Source organism: Anomalospiza imberbis, chromosome 6 (assembly GCF_031753505.1).
Source record: "Anomalospiza imberbis isolate Cuckoo-Finch-1a 21T00152 chromosome 6, ASM3175350v1, whole genome shotgun sequence".
In the NCBI taxonomy this organism is placed as follows: Eukaryota; Metazoa; Chordata; class Aves; order Passeriformes; family Viduidae; genus Anomalospiza; species Anomalospiza imberbis.
In genome coordinates this window covers 62,438,288-62,461,743 of record NC_089686.1, presented here as the reverse complement: position 1 = coordinate 62,461,743, position 23,456 = coordinate 62,438,288, and the positions used below count along the sequence as shown (strand labels likewise).

Here is a 23,456-nt window from a genome sequence, read left to right as displayed (position 1 = left end):
AATGGCAGCAGAAAATGTGAGCTCATCACATCTCTCTTTTCTTAAACAAGAGCCTAAAAATACTGCCAAAATCACTCACTGGGAACATAGAATACAGCCCCTTGGCCACATAAAAGCTGACTGGAGCTACGCCTCTGTCCAAAACACTTTCAGATTTATATGCCATGAGGACTAAATGAAAATTCTTGGAAGGGAAAAGGAGGCTTTCCAGGATTGACGACTCTTCACCTTATTCTGGATAAATAAACCTATGGGTAAATAGAATACAAATGCGCTTACTGAGATGAAACATTTGATCTGACAGGGAGTGGTAGTTGCAGAGCCATACTCCCGTTTGCCGTCTAATCCCCAGGAGATCTTGGCTGCAGATCAGACCCCTTAGTCATCCCATAGCTGCAACAAAGGTAAAAAAGGTCAGAGAGCACTGTGGCAACCCTCACTAACCCTTAGCCTGAGCTATCATGACTTTTTCTAGTTAAGTCCATGACTTGAAAACCCCGTTTCTAACCCATGTGAGCCAAAATTTGTTCACACCAGGTCAGCAGCGCCATCATCAGCCTGGGGCTTTGGTGTGCCCAGAGCTGATGTGCGGGGACTGGAGCTCTGCACATCTTAAGGGCATTGAGAGCAGAGCAACATCCACTTTTGACGAGAGGCAGCAAGTGCCAGCATGGGTTTCTTCTCCCCACTTGGGAGGCAGTGACAGGTGTGGATGCCAGGGACATACGTCCCTCCGGGAATGAGGAGGGGTCAGGGTCCTGGGGTCAGGGTTCCTGAGGCACTGGAGTAGATGGTGAGGGTCCCTTCCAGTCAAATTGTGTGTTAATAAGGTCCCAGTTCACTGGCTGCTCTTATGAGCAGAGGCTCACCTGTGGTAAAGTAGAGTCAGTGCCAGGCTGGACTCTGTGGTGGCAGCGAATTTTCCCCGTGGTAGCAGCAACTCATCCGATCCCCTCCAGTCCCAAAAGCGAGAGAGAGAGCCAGGAGCTGAGCCCAGCCCCTCAACCCCCAGCCAAACACCTCACGTCATCTCTGCCCTTCCCAGGAGAAAAGCCTCTGGCTAGGAGGCTGCATTTGATTTGTTTTGAATTTACAAGTGTGACCTTATCAAAGCTAAGACAGCCCAAATGTAAAACAGGACTGCATATGCCTTTATGCCTCTGGGTAACATGATTCTGTGCTTAAGTATATACACTAAAACAATTTTAGATATATCTGGACACATATATATACATATTTATATATATATATATATAAAAATTAAAATATATTTCAACTTGTACAACTGAGTAGCTAGTCCAGTTTTCTTCCCACAATAGGCATTTGGAGAGTTCTTTGGACTCTGGTTTACCAGCCAAAATTAGTTGGCCCGTGCAGCAGGTGGCTCAACAGCAGCAGAGTGAAGCCTGTCCACAGAGATGTGAGTGTACTGATCTGCTCAAGATGCTACTTACTTTCAGTAAACTTTAAACAATAGCTGGAAATCTGCTATATAAAAGAAGATTTTAAAAAGTATACATGAAAATAGTGCTTTGGGATTGGATCCAATATCCATTGCTACAAAATGCAGTAGGAGAAGAAGACAGCTAGGACAAAAGAGAAAAGGCATTTTCAAATAGTAAAATGGGTATGTATTTTTTTCTGTTTCTTCACCTGTGCTGGATGCAGCCAGCTGCTGACCACAGCCTGGTTAGTTGATGCCTCATGAACAGCACAAAGCAAACAAAGCATTAGAACTTCTGGATTACAACAGCTGAGTGAATTCATGTCCTTTACCACCCTCTGGATACAGCCCAAAAGTTTCTTCAGTGTTGTACTGCAAATACTTATTGCCAGCTGATTCTTTTCTTGCTGCTATGAGATGGCAAAGACCTTTTCATCTGTGAAGGCTGAGGTACCCACGCTGGGTGACCGGCATGTATCTGTACTGCAGCTACCTCAGAAGCCAGAGCTATCTTCAACCTTTGCAATGTCATCTTTCGTGTGGCTTTGGAAAAGAAGGGGAAAAAAAAAACCATTTGGGCCTTCCTCTATTATTTAGCCTAACCAGGTATCAATAGTCATCAGGAGATCTGCTTTGCAGATAGTTACAGAAATACTCTCTTTTCCCAGTATGACTAATGTATTAGGCAAAGGAATTCAGAATTAAAATCTCTGATATAGATAGTAGCTGGATTCTAGAAGTTGAGCAGAGGGTTTTCAGGCACAAGCGTAAGTTTTGATTTGCATTCAGTTTGTGTGGGTAGTCTGTCCCTTCTGGATATTGTGCTCACGGAGGCATTATAGGAATTTTTTTTTCCTTGTGTAGGACTTCATGTTTCCACTGATGAACAGTTTCTACCATTATTTGTACTTCATTCTGTTCAAAGTGATGGGTTTAGTTATATTTAAACTGCATGTTAAGTATACAGGACAAATATAAATGGAACCAGTTCTGATAATATTTACAAATATTTCTAACTAAAAATAATGACTTCATATCCACTTGTAAGATGCTATGTGCGATATTAGCTAGAAGCCCAAACAGGCAATCAGTTCCATAAAAACTTTTAATAAAAAGAAATTTGAATGAAAGTGCGCAGAAAAGTATAGTATACAAGTGGAAATTCTCTCTTCCCTATTAACAACTGGTATAAATCACAAGGTATCTTAGCAGTTATAAATTGCAACATTTACTCAATTTTTATATGGAAAATATCACAGTTAGTGCAGAGCATTATGAATATAGGTATTAATCTTTCCTCAGCTTTTCCCTCTTTTATTGCAAAGACAAAAAAAAATATTTTCCTCATGTTTCCAGAATAAATTATTAAAGAAGGCACTGAGAGATTTAATTACCTCTAAACTCCATTTTTGTTAGACTATTTAATGAGGTCATAACTTTGACAATAACATTTCACTATTTAATAAAGAGGACTACATTCAAACTGCCCTATGACAAAAAGGCCTAATTAAGTTTTATCTGATTATTCAGCTGATCTCTGTTGTCAAATGATGAGCAGGAGCTATGGAAGTGTCTGCAAACTGATTTTAGGTCATAGAATCATAGAGCAGTCTGGGTTGGAAGGGACCTTAAAGATCATCCAGTTCCAGTCCCCCTGCCATGGGCAGGGACACCATCCACTAAATCAAGTTTCTCAAAGCTCCATCTAACCTGGCCTTATTTTAATTCTACGGTTATTTAATTCTGTAGTTGTAGTTCTACTGTGTTACCCTTCCAAGAAGAGACTGGGATTTATTTGACTTGGAAGGAACAGTTCGAAAATACACAGTTGAACAGAAGGATATGAGGGTGGAAGAGTGGTTATTTTGTCCAGCTCATAGCATGGTGAAAGGTACCCTGTTAACTCTGCAGCTATAAGAACAGTGAAAAATAAACTCAGTGGACACGTTGCTAAGTATGAAAACAACGCTTTCTTTTTCCATTTGGCATCTGAATGTAGGGAAAGAACTGCACTACTTTGGCTGCAGTCATTTCTAGATAGTGTGATTTTTATTCAGAATCCAGAGTAGAGGAAAACATCCTAAAGACCTATTGGAGGTGTAACAAAAATGGGTTTGGATTCAGTTGCCACATTTCTGTCACATGCAAAGTCAATACCCACTTCTTCTTTGTCGTTTCTAGCCACCAAGCATCATCAGCATTCCTCCTTTTGACTCTACTCAAAAATCTGCCGTACAGACCTTAGGTGTGTACATGGCCTCTGATAGGATTTCTGATCCTGTCTATGACCTCTGCACTGAGAGTGATTTATCTTCCTAATGCAGAGGAGCATTAATATGATGCATTCTTTGGTAGGTTTATGATTTCTGAGCTTATGGACTTGGAAATGGAAGAAAAATTATTTTTGGCTGTGATAATCAAAACATGTACAGTGGGATGTAGAGAATACAGCCTGTGTTCAATGACATCATGTATTACAGCAGAGTCCTACCTAGAAAGGTGTGTATTTAAAAATAACACCGTGGCAGTGGTTTTTTTTTTTTTTGATAGTGAATTTTAGTTATGATTTATGCAATAAAGACTGCTTCTCTGAAAATAAAGGAAGGTGCCATTTATAACAAAATTTAGTTAACGATACTTTTTTCTTTTTACCTTTCAAGCCTTCTAAGGAGGGCAGGTAGATACGTAGAGGCAAAGGAAGGCATTGTGATCTGCAGTCAGCCCAGTGAAGTGATAATCTTTCAAGCCACTTTGCACACTGCTTTTACAAAAGCACATAAACTTACAGACATAGCAATATATTTTCTAGATTCAAAGACCAGGGCATAGATAAATCTTAAATTGTTATGAACAAAATGTTTCTTAGCTTATAGAAATCAAAAATATATTTATGACAGACTCATAGAATCGTTTGGGTTGAAAGGGACCTTATAGACCAGCTCATTCCCTCTGCAATAAGCAAGGATACCTTTCACTATCCCAGGTTGCTGCAAGCCCCACCCAGCCTGGCCTTGAACACCTCCAGGGACTGGGCAGCCACAGTTTCTCTGAGCAACCTGTTGCAGTACCTCACAGTAAAGAATTTCTTCCTCATATCTAATCAAAACCTACCCTCTGTCAGTTCAAAGCCTTTACCCTGGTTCTATGACAAGCCCTTGTGATGCTAGTTTCTGAAAAGAAGACTCATTTTTTTAATATTGCTCTTGCGACTGAGGTTAGATAATCTACGTTTTGCTCATTCTAGTTAGAAGAAAGCTCAATCCCTATTCAGGACCCTTTTCCTAAGGAGCTGGAGCCTTGACATGACTACATCCCAGTCTGCATAGGCACCTTCCAGGTGACGTGTCACTTCTGAACAGGATGGGTAGCTTTGGCGACCATGAAGCACACGCCAGTTATCAAATGTCAGTATGTCTCCTATAAAGAGATTGCACAAAGGTCAGCAGTTGGAATGTTAGAGTTGATTTCTTCAAAAAAATACAGAGGTAGATGCATATCAACAGTTAGGGAGTAATAATTTTAAGTAGCCCAGCTGGAGATACATGGCAACAACACAGTAATTTTAACTTTCTCAACCAGAGAGGCCAGTTCCCTTTTAACATCTCCTTTCATTTCTTGTATAATGAGGCGTTAAAAAACAGAGTGGTAGAGGAGTCCATACTGAGAAAATCAATCCTTGAGGAGAATGCAGATCCAGAGAGGTGAAATAAATAAAATGGATGAAAGCCACTAGGATACTTTTTATTTGATCAGTCTAGTACTATTTGTACTATACACATACATACCATCCCTGTTAAGAGAGTTTCATGAGAACAAAGTCAAAACACTGAAAGTTAGGAAATCGCATAATTAATGCTAGAATGCCAATTCAATTTTTCTCCCTTGTGTGTCACCATTATGGTAAATCTTGAATTAAATAAACTCACAGTCTTTCTTGTATTCTCCTCATCTCCTCTACCACCATTTGCATTAATCAACAAAATGGATGTCACTAACGCAATGTAAGGCTCTTTGTTTTTCCATTAATGTGATCTTACACAGTATTTTATTGTTTGTTTCCAATGGAGAGAGATTAACTTCCCCACAGACATTTTAGACACAAGTATCATAGTATATGAGGCAGATGCAAAGATGAATTTACTTTTGTAATATCTCTTGAGAGATTCGTATCTTTATTTTAATGCTGAGGAACAAAATAACAGAGATTAAGGCTACACATGATATCACACATAGTATTGCCAATCTATGGCGCTACTGATACATCAATTTCCAGTATGCTATATAGCATAAGATGCTCTTTTGGATTTAGTTTAGAGACACATTTGACTAATCTATAGGTAGACTATTCCCCCCTGCCACTTTTTTCTTCTTTATAGTGTAACAATGGCAGAAGCAATCTACGAGATGAATGTAAGAAAGCAGTAAGAAATAAAATAGATGATAGAAAGACTCAAGGCTCCTTCTCAGTACTAGTGCCAGCAGTGTTCAAGTATTTTGACTGTCAGGAAAAACGTGAAAAATTGTTGTGAGGAGAAGCAACTTACTGACCTGGTTTCAGTTTGTAAGTAAACTTGTGTTCTGGGCTGTTCAATAAATCATTAAATTCCTTTAGAGCTGCATAAAATGGCCTCACTTTTTCAGCTGGTATATCAAACACTGTGTCTCTTGTTGCATTATTATAATTGATGCGAGTTGCTTGGCCTCTGGAATCTATGCTATAAGACAAAGAAAAGGGGGGAAAAAAAAAGAAAAGGAAAAAAGAAAAAGGAATGTATTCTGTTGTTACTGAAACAGTTCAAGTTGATTAAAAAATAACTGAATTCTCCTGCTGGAATATCAGTATGTTTCTATAGCAAAATTCAGATTGATATTGGATTTTGCTAATTAAGACTAACTAGGAAAAGGGATAATCAGGAGAAAGTGCAGATACTTAATTTGCTCAAAGATCTATATTATACACTCTTTAACTGTAAACTTTTTGAAATAAATCACAGACTTTTTAAAATCAGAAAATATTAAAGAACATTTGCATTTCATCTTCTGATAGTATATAATTCTTAATCTAAATTATTCAAATTATTACCTGTCCTTGGCATTATATACATATACATATACGTACGTACGTATGTATGTATATGTATGTTGGCTGGCATTTGGCTGTTTGCTTACCCGTGCCTGTGCCTAGGAGTTACTCTAATTACCACCACTTTTTGTTTGTATGCGGCGAAACTGAGTAAGTAGCACAATGCACAGAACAAGTCACACATTCCCCCAGAAAAACAGACTACAGATCCCAACCAACTAACTCTACCCAAACCTAGAACTACCGATCAAGTTAAACCAGTGCTTTCCCACAAGGTGGCAGGAGCAGACCTTCTCCTACCAACATGTCATCCACCAGATGACAGGGATTTTCTTTTTAGGTGGTGTTGAAACTACTCACTCTATAATCCTTTGTTTACAGTGCACAGCAAATTCACAGTAATCCACTCCAACATCAGTGTAGTCTACAGCAGTAGAGGTCAGGATCTGATATGCCTCAGGATTTTGTTTCTTCAGCTTGTTGGATACATTAAATCCATCTACAACTTCACTTTCACCTCCTGCAGCTGTTTGCTTTATACAGTGAAGAAATTGAACCTGGAATGAATTAACAGCTCTTTAAAAAAAATAATTGGCTTGCATATTTAACAGTTTATTAGTATCAGTACTCTCACATCTGTGGTTCTTTTATTCTGGTTGCTTGTTTGGGTTTTTTTCCCAGTGACAGACTGAGTTCTCATTTACTGCAGCTTCACAACACTCTGCCACCAGTATCACATAGGCAGAAAATTAAAATAGCGTGTTCATAAATCCATCCCATTGGGATATCTTCTAATACTTCCAACCTGTGAGTCAGTGGCCAAGAGGTCTTGCTTCTTTCCTTTGAGGCCCTATTTCTCTTCCTACTACTTTCCAGTTCTCTAGAATGATGCGAATTATGTGGATTACACTTTGATATGAGAGGAACCAGGTGAAAACATGTTTTCTGTGGTTGTCCAGTTTTACAGAATGGCCCTGATTTTTTGTCGGTCATGAAAGGGCAAACAAGTATTTATCTTGTACCAATTCACAGGAAACAGAATATACCATCTTAATTGTATTTCTTTCTCTGTTCCCCTCCTGAGCTGAAGAGATGAGTCCTAAAATGTCACAATGTGACTACAGCATTTAGATACCTATCATTTGTGAAATAATCAGAACAGTATTCAAAGTCTATAAAGGACCTGAAAATTTTCTCAAGTGGTAATATTTTCAATATTTTGTGAATTTAATTTTAAAGTTATGGGATATACGGGAGACTTATGCCAAATTTACGTCATACTGTATAAATCGCATGCCGTGTGTATATAGATTATCATATGCAGATTAATATATCAATAATTTTACACTGCTCTTTTAAGACTAAATTCAGAGCCACTGATCACCAACCATATTTCACACTACAGGAATATTTCCCTTTTCCATTTTGTGGGGTGAAAAAGTCAGTAAATTCAACTTACCCCAGGTGGGTGCTGCAGAACCGGGTAATCAGTGTGAAAACAGAGTCTCCCAGTTGTATAAGCTACATTGTTCGCATCTGCTTTGTCTTGCACTTGCCAAGTTGGTCTTTATAATGAAAGGGAAAAGAGAAAATGTGCTAGAACATCCAGCCAGCATGCCAGACAGTACACATTGAAACTGTGCAATCACAGTGCAAGAGTCACTTCATCTTAGGACATGAAAATATTGTAACATGATAAGGAAATAAGGATTTAGCAGTGTCCCTCCACCCCAACAGAGGCTTATTTCAGCAGTCCTAGATAAACTTCAGTGTGTCAAGGGACATCTGGCACCAGGGTGGTACCTAGAAGTAGGATGGCTTTCCAGTGGTGGCAAAGGCCAGCTGAAGACACTAACCAAGAGGCTTCTGCCAGTAGAAATCATCCTAGTACTGATGCTTCAGAAGTATGTGAGTAGAAGCTGGTCCATTTTTTTTTTTTAATCAACCTTCCACTTTCCCTGTGCCACATGGATCACATCATCAATGAAATACAGAACTTGTAAAGGCCACATAACTTTCCCCAGAAGTTATTTTTAAGGATTCATAATCTTAGAAAATATAGAGTATCCTTTACAGGCAGATCATTGCTGTAAGCTGAAAATTTGCTTCTGGAGAAAAATGTCTTGATGAAAGACTTTGACACTTCTTCCCTTTCTATGACACCCTTATTGAGAACTAGCTCTGTTTATTTTATTACATAGTTTCTCTCTTGGAATGTGGCACAATTCAGTAAAAAGTTTTCTGACAACTGCAGTGAAAAAAGTAAGTCACAGCTATATGACAAAGACATGAATACCTCATGCTGCTGCACAGACAAAATGTGTTTTGAGTGACACACCATGCAGAAGAATTTGAGACCAAGAACCACAGGTTTTGTTTACACAAAGTTCACATGATTGAAGACAGTCCTCGGCAGATGCATATCATAGATCCAGGTATTTGTCTGGAAGAGTGTAATTTACCATACAGAGACTGTGTAATTGCACACACGTAAGTGACCAAAAAGAAATGATGAAACTAATTTTCCCTTGTGGAATACTATAGGCAAAATATGTTCCAGATGGTGTGCAAATAGTTGTATTTCTTAATAACAGTTTAAAAAAGAAAATAGGCTAAAGAACATGCAGATAAAATTATTTATATATCGTATGGAAATGCTTTTGTTCTAGGAGTGGTATTTAGTATAGAAATTATGCAAAATGCTAAAATTAGATTTCTGCAATCTCCAGAGGGAAAAATCTCTCGAGTATTTGCAAATGTGTTTAATTGCCTAGGAGAAATAGTTTTTATAATTTGGTACAGCACTTGAGTAACAGCACATATTCATCATCACATGACCTCAGTACTCAAGTATGATACTTTTAACCACACTTCCACAGTTTGACAGACAAAAAATAGCCCCTTTTTATAATTCCTGTAATTAGTGCTGAAGGCAGCCAGATTTGCTCTATCTTTAATTTAATAGGCTATGGTGTCACTTGATGGCTCTAAAACAATTTAACACATTTTAATTGTCACATTTATATGAAATATATAAAATTGCTGGAGTGGTAACACTTTATAGAATCATCAGAAGCTTTTGTAAAAGCAGTCATTGCTATTGTACTGTCAGGATTTGCAAGGGAAGCTGCTCCCCAGGAACTTTCCTTCCACACAGGGAGCTTTGGTCAAAGCCCAAGTTACTGACTTGAAGTCAAAGAGGCTGATAGGGAGCTCAGCATTGAATATGGAAAAATCAACATTACTTTGTCTAAGTCTCAACTGAGCTGAAGCATCGACTTGGCCATGTTGGATGCACAGGTAGTAATGGCATGTCAGAGGACTCTGGGACCTTAAGGAGAGCAAAGTGGGTTGGAATGGTTTGTGGTTTAATACTTAGGGTTAGATTTCCAAGCCCATTGTTCAGGCTGTTGGATAGAGTAGGAAGATTGGCACCAAGCAGGCGTAGCAATTTTTCTGCATTAGTTAGCAACATGGGTTCAGTCTTCATCAGTAGAAAACGAGGCTGTCTGAACAGATAACAGATCTCTCAGAACAGATAACTTCCTCTGATCAGAACAGGACTGGATTAGGGATTTTTGGTTTTGTTTCATGGCATAGATAAGTAAGTCTATATCACCATTACCCTACATACAACACTTTTTTTCAGGCACTTTTCCTTCTCTCAGCAGTTAGTGTTATTTCTGCTCTTCTTTACATACCCTGTCACAACAAAGCAATTCTCTTTTATGGTATATGAACTTGATGCCAAATTTTCTACTATAGAGAGAAAAAAACATACACCTTGCTTTAAGAGATAAATCCACAAAAGAGATATAACAAGCTTAGATGAAGAACATTAGAGGTGATTAAACACTGGTAAAACAAAGATTTTATAAAACAAACTCACCCATAAAATGTGAGACGAAGAAACCCAATTCTGTGGCCAAGTCTAATCAATTCTCCCTGCCTTGTAGCAGCTCCTGTCAGTAGAACAATTCCTACTTTCTTTAGGGTGCACAGCCATTTGTATGCACTTTCATCATTGTACATTATTTCTTCAAAAGGTATTTTGGGAAGTTGAAGGTCTGAGCCCCAGTACTGACGTTCTGAAAGGGAAGAAATAGAGAAACAAGTTCTTAGCTATTTTAGCATCAAAACTCAGGACACTGTCAAAGCAGGAAGTTAGTGGTATTTCTATGTCTTTGTGAATATTCCTCAATCCTGCAAACCATCTCAGATGGGGTCACTGAGTTTGCACCGATGACAAGCAAACTTGTGATGAAATTCAGCAAGACACTGCAGTATTGAAATTTTTGTTCAGAAATTGAATGAAAGGACAGTTTGAAAGGAATATTTTTTTGTTAACAGTGCATCAGAAATGTGTGTATTCATTCTTCTGTCTGTACTGATGAGCCACAAGAGTGAAAATCTGAAAATACAGTCAAGGGGGAAGAAAACCATGGAGCACACTGAGACGTCCCTCATAGGTCAACCCATGGGGTTACCTGACTTCAGACCGATCACTTGACACTGTGATGGTGCTACCTGGGTTCAACCAATTAGCCTGCTTGAGGTCAAATTCATGAGTTTGGACAATGCTGGGGTCATGTGAGGTCAACCATTTTGCCTATGGGGTCACTTGAGGTCAAACTCATTGGTTGGGACTGTGCTGGGATTCCCTGAGTTCAACCAATTAGCCTGTGGGGGTCATTTGAGGTCAAGCTCATGGCTTGGGACCATGCTGGTCCATGCAGAGCTCTGTGAAAAAGCTTCTCAAAACCCAAGGCCAGTTGTTTCAGTTTTCCTTGCCTGCGTCCATGAAACACTTCTCATGCCCATTCATTTTCTGCCTCTCTGCTCTGCTGAGACCCCGCTTGGAGTACTGCATCCAGCTCTGGGTTCTCCAACACACAAAGGGCATTTGGAGTGCAGCAGGGCATACCCCCTGCCCTTAACAGCTTGTCAGCTGATGCAATAACTCAGTGCATCTCGCCTCTCACCCAAGTTTGCTAATTGGTGAAACAACTCCATCAGGGCAGCTTGTTTTGAGTTAATGAGTTATTTTGGCACCATGGGATTACCATTCCTGAGCTGACAATAAACATCTTGCAGTGGAAGCAGATGTGGAAAGATAAATTGGAATTTTTGACTGACAGACACCCCACTTTACAACCTATAAAAGCTACACCGTATGTTCACAAAGCAGAAGTCTTCTGCACATCCCCTGGAAATGTGTGGGGTCTTCTCCTCAAAGTTTGGGATGCCTGCTTTGTGGCTGCCCTTTGAGGGTTGAGTGAAAGGACTCTACACTATCGACAATTCAGTGGTAAGTTACATTGACTCCTGGTGTAACATTCTGGTGATTATGACTCTCCAGGTTCTTTCATAGCAACTTTGGGTCTTACATGTTTCAGACTTTTTGTGGGCTATGAATAATGTCAACTTTCAGAATGAGGAAACGAGGTGTGAGCTGCTCATTTATCAGAAAAGCTGTGCTGACAGCAGATACCAAAGACCATTTGGACAGATAAATGGGCCTTTTGAAGGCACTGTAACACAGGGAAATAGGTATGAGGTAATTACTTTTTCTCCTGTATAAAAGACCTATACTACTCCCCAAATGTAACACTGCCTGCCTTCTTGTTCTCTTCTCCCTCAGTAATATCGTCTAAGTTTTTCAGTTTACTGGCTTGTATGCAGAAACATACCATAACGAACATACACACACGTTCAAAGAGAGCGCACAGTAATGGGTAAAAAGGACAAAGATGCTATTTCTTACTTTTTTTGTTTTGCGTAAAGTTAGCATCGATTCTCGTCTTTTGCAAAACTTGAAACATTACTGGTTTAAGTCAAGCATTCTCTTCAATACTGGGCTTTCATTCTTACAGTAAAGACATATTTGTTTTTCCTTGTTTTTTATATATTTAATTTGAAGCTGCTATTCTTAGAAGAGTGTACTATAAAGCATGAAAAGATTTTATCTAGAATAATTGTTTTGCTTAAATCACAACTACCTCACTTGGTATTTTAGCTAATATACAGGTAACTTGCTCAATCATCAATCACAGAGATCACACACTAGAAATGAGACCACATAAACATTCGTGAAATTATGCAGGTGGCATCACTTTTAAAACACTTGCATCTCTACTTATTCCAACATCTCTACGATGGACAGGACCAATAAAACCTACAAATTCCAAGGAGCTATCAAAATTGAGAACTCTGGGTAATTTTACCTGGTGACTGAAAGACATACTACAATTCAAACAAATGTGAAGGCCAGGTTTGGTCTTCTTTTTTACCTCTTTCTGGATATAGGTAGGAAGCACAAAATATAGTGTCCTCATAAAAAAAAATTGAACTCAGACGCTACAGAGTAAAATATTTTTCAACCACTAGTGTTCTTCTTTCATCTGTCTAAGGCTAGTCAGACATGGTCCAAGAATCAGAACACACATGCCCAGATATGAGCTATCCACAAAGACCATCTTTTATCTTTTATGGTCTACCTGTGTTTCAAAGAAGCAGCAGTATGACTGACAAGCTGTTGAATTTTTGTAACATGTTAACAAAATAAAAAAGTGCAAATCTTGAGGAGAGATATAATCTCACATTGTTAAATTTCTTTTTGATACCACTCCATGGTCAATTACTCACTGCTCCACTGTGTTTAACTTAATATACATCTTTTCACACATTTGAAAGATGGCCAAAAAATAAAATATGAAATTTTTTCCCTTTACTCTATCAGAAGTTAAGAAATTAAAATAGCCTTAAGTATGTTGTATGTTGTGTAAGTATGCTAAGAACATCCTTTGAAAGACAGAGCAGGTGAATAACCATGTGAAAACAAACAGAACATTATAAGTTTCATCTTTTCCATCTTAGTTTTCTTACTGACTTGCTAATAAATATTTTCCTAATTTTCCAGAAACAAGAAGTAGAATTTCAAGGAATACATCAACAAATTTTTCTTCACTTTGGAAAATAAATACATGCACCTGGAACTGAACTGCAGCTTCAGGAGTTCCACGCTTCCAGGGGTACATGGACTGCAGTGTCCTCTTGTTCAAACTCCCAATGCCTACTGTTCTTGCTAGAAGTTTCACTTGATATGGGATGACCTTTCTGCAGCAGGGCATGACCTGTGGTGCTGGGTTTTCAGGTGGTTTTGGCTTTTGTTACAGACCTGTGCTTTGTCACAGCACTGCAGAACAGCACATGCTCAGCATACCAGTCTGGGACTGTCTTGGATTTTGGCATGACAAACCTGTCAACCCCTACAGCTGGACAGTGGAACCACTACCCTCCATCCTCCACCCAACCAGACCTTCAGCACTGGCAACTGTCATCTAGCTTCACATCCAAACATCTGTGGAGCCAAAGGGAGACAAAAGCTAAACTCAAAATATTTCTTATATTACTTAACTTGAAGAGAAATAATTTTTCTGTGAATTTAGCCTTTGCCAGACTCTGAAATGTATCTGGGAATAATACTATAACGTTGCCTGCTGACCAAAGAGATATTTAATCTCTACCATACCTCTACAATGTGGAAATTGCAAAGTGTCAAGGAAACTGAACTCTACACTGATACTCCCAAAACAGCTACTAAAACTGAAGAGCTTTTTTTTTTTTTTTTTTTATGTTTCACCACTTTGCATTTTAAAAACACCAACAAACAAACAAGCATAGTCCCCAAACACCAACAAAACAAAAAAATCTAGAGAGTAAATATGGTTCAATCCTGCCTAGGGAGGCTATGAACTCTTTTCCTCAAAGTTTCACTTTTCTCATATGAATTCCCTTCCGGTGACAAGTGTAGCCAGCATTCTTTAGGTTTGTCTCTCTATTTAAAGGTGCAAGCTGGTACACAAATGCATATAAATCCTACCTCAAAATTCAGAGAAGAAAGGCTCCTAATTTCCAGCCCTTCAGTGACATGCTGATGCAGTCAAGAGCTTAGCCTTTGAACTACTGCAGGAGCAACCTTTCCCCCTTCACACTGGTCAGTGTACTCTGTAATGGAAACCTTGCATATTGCTCCAAGTGCTATATGAATGTGACCTAACCATTTAATACTAAGTATCCCAAAGAAAATGATGAATTTTAGCACAGAATTTCCTGCAGACTTTTTAATCTTTATGCTTTAAATCTTAGTAATTGTGGGTTTTTTTCAGAGAGCTCTTAGAGCTTAATTTAAATACACTAGTGCCAATTTTGATCCTTCTAGTAGCTGCAATAGTTCTGAGGTCTAATTTCTAACACTTTTGTCTGACATACACATGAATTGCTTTTAAACAATTCTTATTTGTACAAAAAACAGTGAAGGAATTCTCCTGACTGGTCCCAGAGAGCATCACAGCCAGGTGAGCACAACAGCAATAGGTGAGAGATGAGTCATAGATCTGCACTAAAAGAATCAGCATTTACACCTTGGCTCCGGATGAAAATGCTCTATGTTGTCCAATATTTACAATTTGACAGACTACCAAGTCCATAATTAATTGGAAAAGGGACAGGGAAAGCAAAATTCAGAGAATGGAAAAAAGATCTTGTAGTATGCAGACAGTTATGTTCTTCCATTTAAAAGTGTTTTTAAAAAGACTGTCTGAAAGTCTTAGAAAACTGTATCCTCCCCATGGCATGTTATTCTTCCACATACCAAACAGGAACTTTCTACCCATTTTTATTCACAAAATCTCTTCAGCCTGAAAATCTGTCAAGGAGCTGTGCTGAACTGAGCAGGGACTGTACTTTTTGGCAGTATTTCCTGGTGGTAACTGATCCCACTCAAGCACTTCATTGCTTTATTGTGTCATCATAGAACAAATTCTTCCCACTGCTAAGGCAGTAAATACAGTTTCCATTGTACTATAGCAGAAGTATTAGAACATATGGTCTGAAAGCTGAAGGGATAAGAAAGATAGGAATCAGTCATTAGTGTCTGGACAGCCTTAGGTCTCACTTGCACAGCACAGCTGCAGTTGCCAAATTAAAAATCTTTATGTTTGCAAATTGCAGAATCAGCTAGGTTGGGAAAGACCTTTGTGATCATCAAGTCCACCCTCTGACCTAGCACCCCCTTGTCACCTAAACCATGGCACTGAGTGCCACGTCCAGGCTTTCTTAAACGCCTCCAGCATGGTGACTCCACCACTGCCCTGGGCAGCCCATTCCAATGCCCAGTCACCTTTTCTGTGAAGAAATTCTTCCTGAGGTCCAACCTGAACCTTCCTGGTGCATCTTTGGTCCGTGTCCACTCGTTCTATCGACGGTTGTCTGGAAGCAGAGCCTGACCCTCAATGGGCTACAACCTCCTTTCAGGGAGCTGTGGGGAGAGATGAAGTCACCCCTGAGCCTCCTTTCCTCCAGGCTACACAGCTGAGCTTCTCTTCAGAGGGCTTGTGTTCCAAGCCCTTCACCAGCCCTGTTGCCCTCCTCTGGACAGGCTCCAGCATCTCCATGTCCTTCCTAAATTGAGGGCCCAGGACTGGACACAGCACTCCAGGTGCTGCCTCACCAGTGCCAAGCACAGGGGAACAGTGACCTCCCTGCTCCTGCTGGCCACACTATTCCTGATACAGGCCAGAAGCCACTGGCCTTCTTGACCACCTGGCTACACTGCTGGCTCACGTTCAGTCTGCCACCAGTAAGTACCTTCAGGTCCCTTTCTGCCTGTCACCCTGTCCCCAGCCTGTAGCGCTGCAGGGGGTTGTTGTGGCCAAAGTGCAGGACCCGGCAACTGGGTTTGTTAAACATCAACTTGTTGGATTCAGTCCATCTATCCAACCTGTCCAGGACCCTCTGCAAATTTAACTGAATGACTCATACAGGATAAAAACAAGTCTTATAAAATTATTTTGTATCTTTATTGAAAATTTATGACTACTAAAACCCCAGATCTATGTGCTTTTCAAAATGGGAAGAATGAAACTCTTCTGAAAGAATTAATGCCTCTTTCAATAATTTCAGAACAATAATTCGGGGGGAAAAAGAAAAAACAAAAATCCCTTTCCTTGATCATACCAGGTTAGTCCTAACTACATTAGAGTTTGCATAAAATGAGAAGATGCTCTTTGTTCAGTATCTGCAGATGGTGTGTATGCATCAACACTTGCAATTATTCAGCATTTACTATACAACTTGGGATAATGCTGATCAAATCTTCTGGAGTAATATAAGAAAGTCGAGACACCACTAGAGTAAATGACTTCGTCTAACATGATTTTACCTACAGCATTTATTTTAATGTTTGTTGAAAGACAATTGTATTTTTGCTGTATTGTGAGTTATGTATATGGCAGCCTAACTTGTCATTAGGCCCTTAATACTTATTACTGCAGGATAAATTCAAATGACCAAACTTTAAAAGTAAAAAAAACTACTTTTAAATTCATCCTCCTAAAATTATCATCTCTCAGGACCTAGCAGAGAAACTGAAAACAGCACTGATGCTGTTAACATCCTGATTCCAACTTTTGCAGAGCTGGATATAAACATCCAGTATCATATCATCACATTTTAAAGAACTATCACCATCTGAAACCTTTAAACTGCTGTTTAAACCTTAACCTAACCTAAAGTAAAAAATATTAGGTACCACTACAGACTAGCTCTGCAGAATCTTCTCTTTCACCCAACAGGAAAATATGATTGTGATGTTATCTAATTTCCACCCCCACCCCCCAAACTCCCCAGCCCCATCCTATTGTTGGGATGCCAGCAAAAAATTGTTGGAAAATGAGCCTCACAATGGAGTTAGGCACTGGATACTGGCTTACTCAGTGTCTCTCACACGCACCCTCTACTACATCCAGCATCTGAATTACAGACATGGTAAATCATTCCTGTGACATCTGCTGGGTAGAACTCAAGTAAACAGAAATAAAAAAGAGAGTATCTTTGAGACACCACAGCTGTAGAAGTAGAATATGGCTCTTTTGCTGTTCTTTTGGGAGCATCTTGTAAGCTGGGCTGAAATGAGCCTTGATATACACAAATAGCAGATTTTGATTTTGCATATTGCATGGATAGGATCTAGCTATGTTTTAAAAGGGAAATCTTGACAGACTGCCATAGAGCTATTTATAGTCACTTCATCATGCACTGAAAATCTGACCTACTCTTCTTTTTGGGTTTGACACAATGTCTGACATGGGCGTTTTCTGAATCAGAAACTATGATGGAAAAACAATTTTTAAACAAGCATCACTAAAAGTAAATAACCACTTGCAAAAGAAAAAAAAAACAAAACCTGCCACAGCTGTGAATGTCAGCAGTGGAGGTTAACTACAGCAGTCTGGCGAGCTTGCATTTCTCTTTGTTGAATCAGCATGCAGGGCTGGCATGTTGTACCATTGTCTGTAACATTATACTGCTGGGGTATGGTTAGCTACTTAAGGGCATGTAATTTGCAACGTGCATCTCCACTCACCACAAGGAAGTGTATTCTAAACTTACCAAAATATACAATGAAAAACAGATCTTAAACAGCCAGCAAGCAAACTTACAGACTTGTTTTTGCAACTGAAACCTGGGAAAAACTGGAAGAAGGTGTCATTCATCATAAGCCAGGGCTTGTCTGAGAATATGAGGAAGAGCTGAATAACATCACTAAAAAAAAAGGCCAGTTAATTGGTGTAACGTTTATACTCTTAATTTCTTCAGACCGACCATGTGAAACAGAATTTGAAAAAGCATGACCCAAAGAATGAAACAGATCTTTGGTGCATATTTTTACCTAGATGGCTCCGATGGAGAAGAGCAGTGGCAGAGCAGAGAACTCCAAAACATGCACTGTATTTAGATGCCAAGGGTAAGCACTGTGCAAATGCACACATGTGAAGGCAAATCACAGCCAGTTAAGACTTTGTAACAGGTGAAAAGAGTAGCATTACATCTGAAATATTGAAATCTCAGTAATTAATCTTTGCCAATGGACACAACCTGAGATCTAGATTATTTTGTCTGGGTATTAACTCAAGCAATTTAAGTTGATCCCTTTGAAGACTACAAAACATCCTAGCTTAGCTTTCATAGGATATTCATTTTCACAAATAAAAGTTCTTGCCATCTGAAAAATCAAGTCTAGTTTCCCTGAAAGAAGTTTGCATCTTCACCATATTCACTCTGGAAGCATGCCAAACTCTTCAAAGTAGTAAACACAACTGTTCTACAATTTACAAAAAGTAAAGCAGATCGAAACTTTTATATTACCTGGGGACAATAGTTCCATTCTGAACTATGAAGAGTCTATTACAGCATCCACTGAAATGAATGGAGTTATTTCTTATAATTTAAGTTTTAAACCAGTAATGTCCTATTTTAACAGATACTGTTTTAACACAACACAAATGCAACAGCAGATCTCACAGGAACACTGTCAAGAGCAATCGCAGTCATCTTGCAAGCTTTCACACTTTCATGTTCAGTCTGAAATGCTGTCAAAGTAATGATGATATGCATCATGCCATACCTCGTGGGTTTATAATTATTCACTTAAAAGAGTAAGTGATTTGTACAGGGTAAATGTTACAAAGACAGTTATACAAAATACTTAGCAATCAAAAGACAGTCTACCACTAAAATATGCACAGGAAGCAAAGCAAACACAACCTGAACTTCAGCACTACACACTGCTATGCTACACAGTTACTTTTTAACAAGAAGGCCATGAAAAAGGGGAAAGATATTTCAGTTGTATCTCCCTTGCAATTCCAAATAATCTTTCTTTTTAGAAAAATTCAGAAAAATTAAAGTAGTTTAAACAGCACTCACACACTTGCATAGTCACAGACCACTGGCGGTCCATGGCTCATTTATGAGGTCTACTAACACTTTCTGGAAAGAGAAGGCTTTTAGGAAAGTAAGTGAAGTCCAGTTAGTTGTACTTCTTTCAGGTGCAAAAGGTACAAGAGGGAAAAGACAACCGCAGGTCCCTGTCACACATGCACAGCCTGACACTGGGCAACAAGGGCTGCTGCCATGGCTTCTGCTGGGTAGACCTGGACCTCACACAGGCACCTCTAGCCAGGACCGTCATTGTCAAACCCTTTGCATTTGACACAAGCACGGCAGACATGGATTTAATTCCTACCTGGTAAAAATAAATCTGCTCTCATTACAGCTCTGGCTTCTTCAGAGAAGCATCGTTTTTTCAACCACTCAGCTTCATATTCACTTGTGTGTTCATCAGGCCATGTAATAGAGATCTTTCAACACAAAGGAAAAGGTGAGTTTAGAAAAAAATATTTGAAAAACATAATCTTGAACAAAAAAAACCCTAGAAATGACAGAAACTGTAATACTTAGATCAATAACTTGGGAGTTAAAATTTCCCTGAAGCGTGACAACAAACGAGTAATGAAAACCCAGCTGAAACACCATTCAAATTCTGACTTTTTATAAATGTTCATTTTCATTTCAACCCATGACCTAATTTGCTGGTTTGTGTGGGCTGTTTCCACTGTGGGAGCTGCACTTAACAGAAAGAAGGGAATTGTAAAAACTGGCACGTATCACTGGGGAGAGCTTTTCACCCCAGCTCAGAAGAGTGAAAATATCTTGCAAAACACTGACGGCTCGTGAGAAAAGAAAAAGAACAAGATAGACAAGGACCTTGTGCTAGGAGAGAAACCCATCTCCTACTTTTGAAGTCTTCCCTCTATCAAATAAACTTTTAAAAAGTGTTGGGTTTTTCAATTCCTGAAAAAAACATGGATAGAAAGCATAAGGCTTTGCTTGTCATGAACTGAAAGAGCTCAGTCCAGTAGAGACCCTCACCTGAATTTTTAAGGTGGATGAATAGGTACCAATTCCCAATTCACATGACTCTGCTTATTCACATGACGGTAAAACACTATCAGTATCATTTCAGTATTAGTGCTGTGCTTTTACCAGTTTCTGAATGTAAGTGGAAGCAGATAATTCCTAATTTGCCTAATCAAATAATGAATTTACATTGCATTAATTTTGTCTACAATCAACTAGGGAGCCCAGAATTCCTCACCAGAGACCTTTACCCTGTGGCTGAGACACTCACACATGAGTCAGCCTCTGCAAACTGCCCCGGCAGCAGGGCTGCCCCATCTGACCCACAGCTGACTGATGCATATTGAGTATGTTTAAAACATATTTAAGTATAAAACAAAGGAAATTATTTTGCCAAAGGAGCCACGTACCGCTTTTAATACCTTTAAAACCTTACCGCTTTAAAACATAAAAAAAAAAAAAAATCAAAATAATATACTAAGATTTCATAAATTAGGAAAGACTGAAATTCATAAGGAGGGCAGCTCCTATCCTCTCTTGCTTGATAACCTTCCATTTTTCAGGAAAAAATGTTAATAGGTAGACAGGGATACAGTCATTAGTCAAATCCTGGTTATTGGATTCAATTTTGGTTTGAGAGTTCACACAAGATAAAGGTTATATTACATTGAAAGTTTGCTAATAAAGCTGATATTTTCATTATGGATTAAAGTCGTCATTGTGTTGCCATTTGATTTTCAGATTTTCAAGCCATTTACTTAAAGAATAAAGAGAGGAAAAAATGTAAGTGTGATTAAATGTGCAAGAAATGTCTGTAATTTCAACAACTAGTGATGAAAAAGCATATGGCAGGATTTTAAAAAGCATTATTATATTATAAAAGCTGAAGCTCGGGTTTATGCAACCTCTGCATAACATTCATACAGTGAAGTTTCACATGAAGATGGAAAGATCTGAATTCCCTAAAATGCGATTCTTCCTGAAAGCTTTGCAAATACCTGGTAAGGTTTGCAAACCAGCAAACTGTGATTAGAGTATAACTTGGAATTGTCTCGAATTTATATTAATAAGCATTGTTAGACAAGTTTCACAAGAGGTGAACGATGGTTTGCTTCAAATACCTTTTTGCTATCTGCCAGAGCAACCTGCTTCACCGCGATGTTGACATCCAAATCCTCGAGGAGCAGCCTGCGCGCTCCGGCGGAGGGCAGGAAGCAGAGGGGGCACTGGCAGCAGTCCCTCAGCCAGACGCAGGGGTAGCTGCTCTCGCTGCCGTCCTCCCACTGCACGCAGACGAAGCGGCCCTCGCCCGAAGCCTCCACCTTCCGTACGGCCGGGCTCATGCTGAGCGCGCCGGCCGAGGCCGAGCGCTCCCGGCGAGCGGCGCCAGCCCCGCGCTCCGGCAGCGCGCCTGGGACTCCGCTCCTCAGCACTGCGGCGCCACCGCCCTCTGCCTTCTGGGTTCTGTAGAGGAAACGTCACAGGGACACGTCAGAGGCAACTCCGTCATGGAGCTCCTAAAACCATTTGCCATTTGTTTTTCAGATTTTCAAGCCATTTACTTAAACAGTAAAGAGAGGAAAAAGTGTAAGGACAATTAAATGTGCAAGATATGTCTGTATTTTCAACAACTAGTGATGTAGAAGCATATAGCAGAGTTTTAAAAAGCATTATTATATTATATATTGGGTTCTACCTTTTGGGTTCTATAGCATTCAGAGGGAACTCCATCACGGAGCTCCTAAAACACCACCAAAAGCAGCTTGTTACTGAAGAAGTAAGTAGAGCAAAAGGACACTGTTACAATGATTCTCCCTTCCCTTCCAACTACCTAGACTTCAGGAATATTCATTGCATGTTGCTTACAGAGGGTATGCTCAGACTCATCTATTCAAAAATCCCTTCAATTTGATCTGTCTTCTCGCCTGTCTTTCGTTGCTATGCCCTCTGACCAGAGATGATGCAACAGCCCTGAAACCTCCTCTCCCCGTGGTTGGAATAAGAGCAACTGCAACGCTGGCCTCATCTGCTGAGTCTGTGGGTCTGTGGGCTACGGCCTCCCCCACCCTGAACACAGCCAGAGCGCATTTTCAGGACAGATGCTGGGTCTGGCTTTCTTGTGGATATGTTCTTCCCCAGCTTTGTTTACTTCTCCCTAGCCCTGAGGTAACTGGACAATAGTGTCACATTATCTTATCTTGTGTTCCCTTAGGCAGCTTAACTCCCAGTCCAAAGTTCCAATCAGGAGGCATATTCAGGAAAGGGTGGGCTTTGGTGGTCACAATTTCATTATGCAGTTTTGCCATAAAGGGCAAAAAGTCCTTCATAACAATGTTTGAGCCCTTAGCCATAACATTTCAGTCTCTCACAAAAAGACACCTCAAAATGCATTCCACAAATCAAAAGCTGGAGCTACTACTTACCATATTCAAAACCTAAAGCATGGAAGTACATACACCGTAACCCCTGCTGTGGGTACTATGGAATAGAAGACACAGAATCCACCTTCCTGCAAGGAAAGGCTTTGTAAATGTGACTTTAGTAACAGCAACAGAGTTCTGTGAGAGTTCCTCTCTCCTTTCACAGCCAGACCACTTTCTATGGATATACACTTTTATTTAAAGCCAGCTGCATACTGTACTGCAGAATGATGGTGTACAGATACTAGAATTAGAAAAGCTCTGGTCTACTGTTTTTTCTTATTCAGAAAAATTCAGGGGATGCTCCCTGTATCAGCAAGTCATTGCATACATATTTTAATAACTTCATCAACGTCAACTATTGCATATTTATTAAATATCTTCTCTTTTTGTTCTTAAGCTTATAGGGCAACATATTCATGCTACCAGGACCAAAGTCTCGCCAGCTGTCTTTGTGCACAAAAAAATGTCCTGGGATTCAGCATTTTGACTCACAAAGGCCTACTGGAGTTATCAGATGGTTTTTCAATATTTTTCCTTTGCTGCAGTTTAGAACTAAGCTACACAGGACCCTTGGGTCCCCATTTGTTATTATTTCATTTGATTGAGTATAGCAAAGCATATTACTGGTTTTTTTTTTCCTTTCTTGTGTTTAAGGATAGTAGTCCCATTGAAACCCAGTAATTACTAATCCTCACCTGCAATGCAGTACAGCTGGTTTTGTGCATACAGACTTAAACACCTTTTA

General features: G+C 39.5%; 1 protein-coding gene across 1 annotated transcript; it reads right to left on the bottom strand.

Annotated features, from left to right (window-relative positions):
* Positions 1–4,178: 4,178 nt before the first annotated feature.
* BBOX1 (gamma-butyrobetaine hydroxylase 1) lies at positions 4,179–21,644 on the bottom strand. Its single transcript, XM_068194841.1, has 7 exons — positions 21,410–21,644; positions 19,615–19,729; positions 10,417–10,615; positions 7,987–8,092; positions 6,888–7,084; positions 5,993–6,159; positions 4,179–4,861 (listed from the first exon to the last, which is right to left on the bottom strand). Exons 1-7 carry the CDS (start codon positions 21,629–21,631, stop codon positions 4,701–4,703), a joined length of 1,167 nt encoding a protein of 388 aa, XP_068050942.1. The 5' UTR covers positions 21,632–21,644; the 3' UTR covers positions 4,179–4,700.
* Positions 21,645–23,456: the final 1,812 nt, after the last annotated feature.

Excerpts from the sequence above, each read along its gene's own strand:
- BBOX1 (XM_068194841.1), bottom strand. The coding sequence starts at position 21,631 with ATGAGCCCGGCCGTACGGAAGGTGGAGGCTTCGGGCGAGGGCCGCTTC. Across the intron at positions 10,616-19,614 it reads AGCAGATTTATTTTTACCAG|AACGTCAGTACTGGGGCTCA; the intron begins GTAGGAATTAAA and ends CTTCCCTTTCAG. Across the intron at positions 4,862-5,992 it reads TACTTACAAACTGAAACCAG|GAGACATACTGACATTTGAT; the intron begins GTCAGTAAGTTG and ends ATCTCTTTATAG.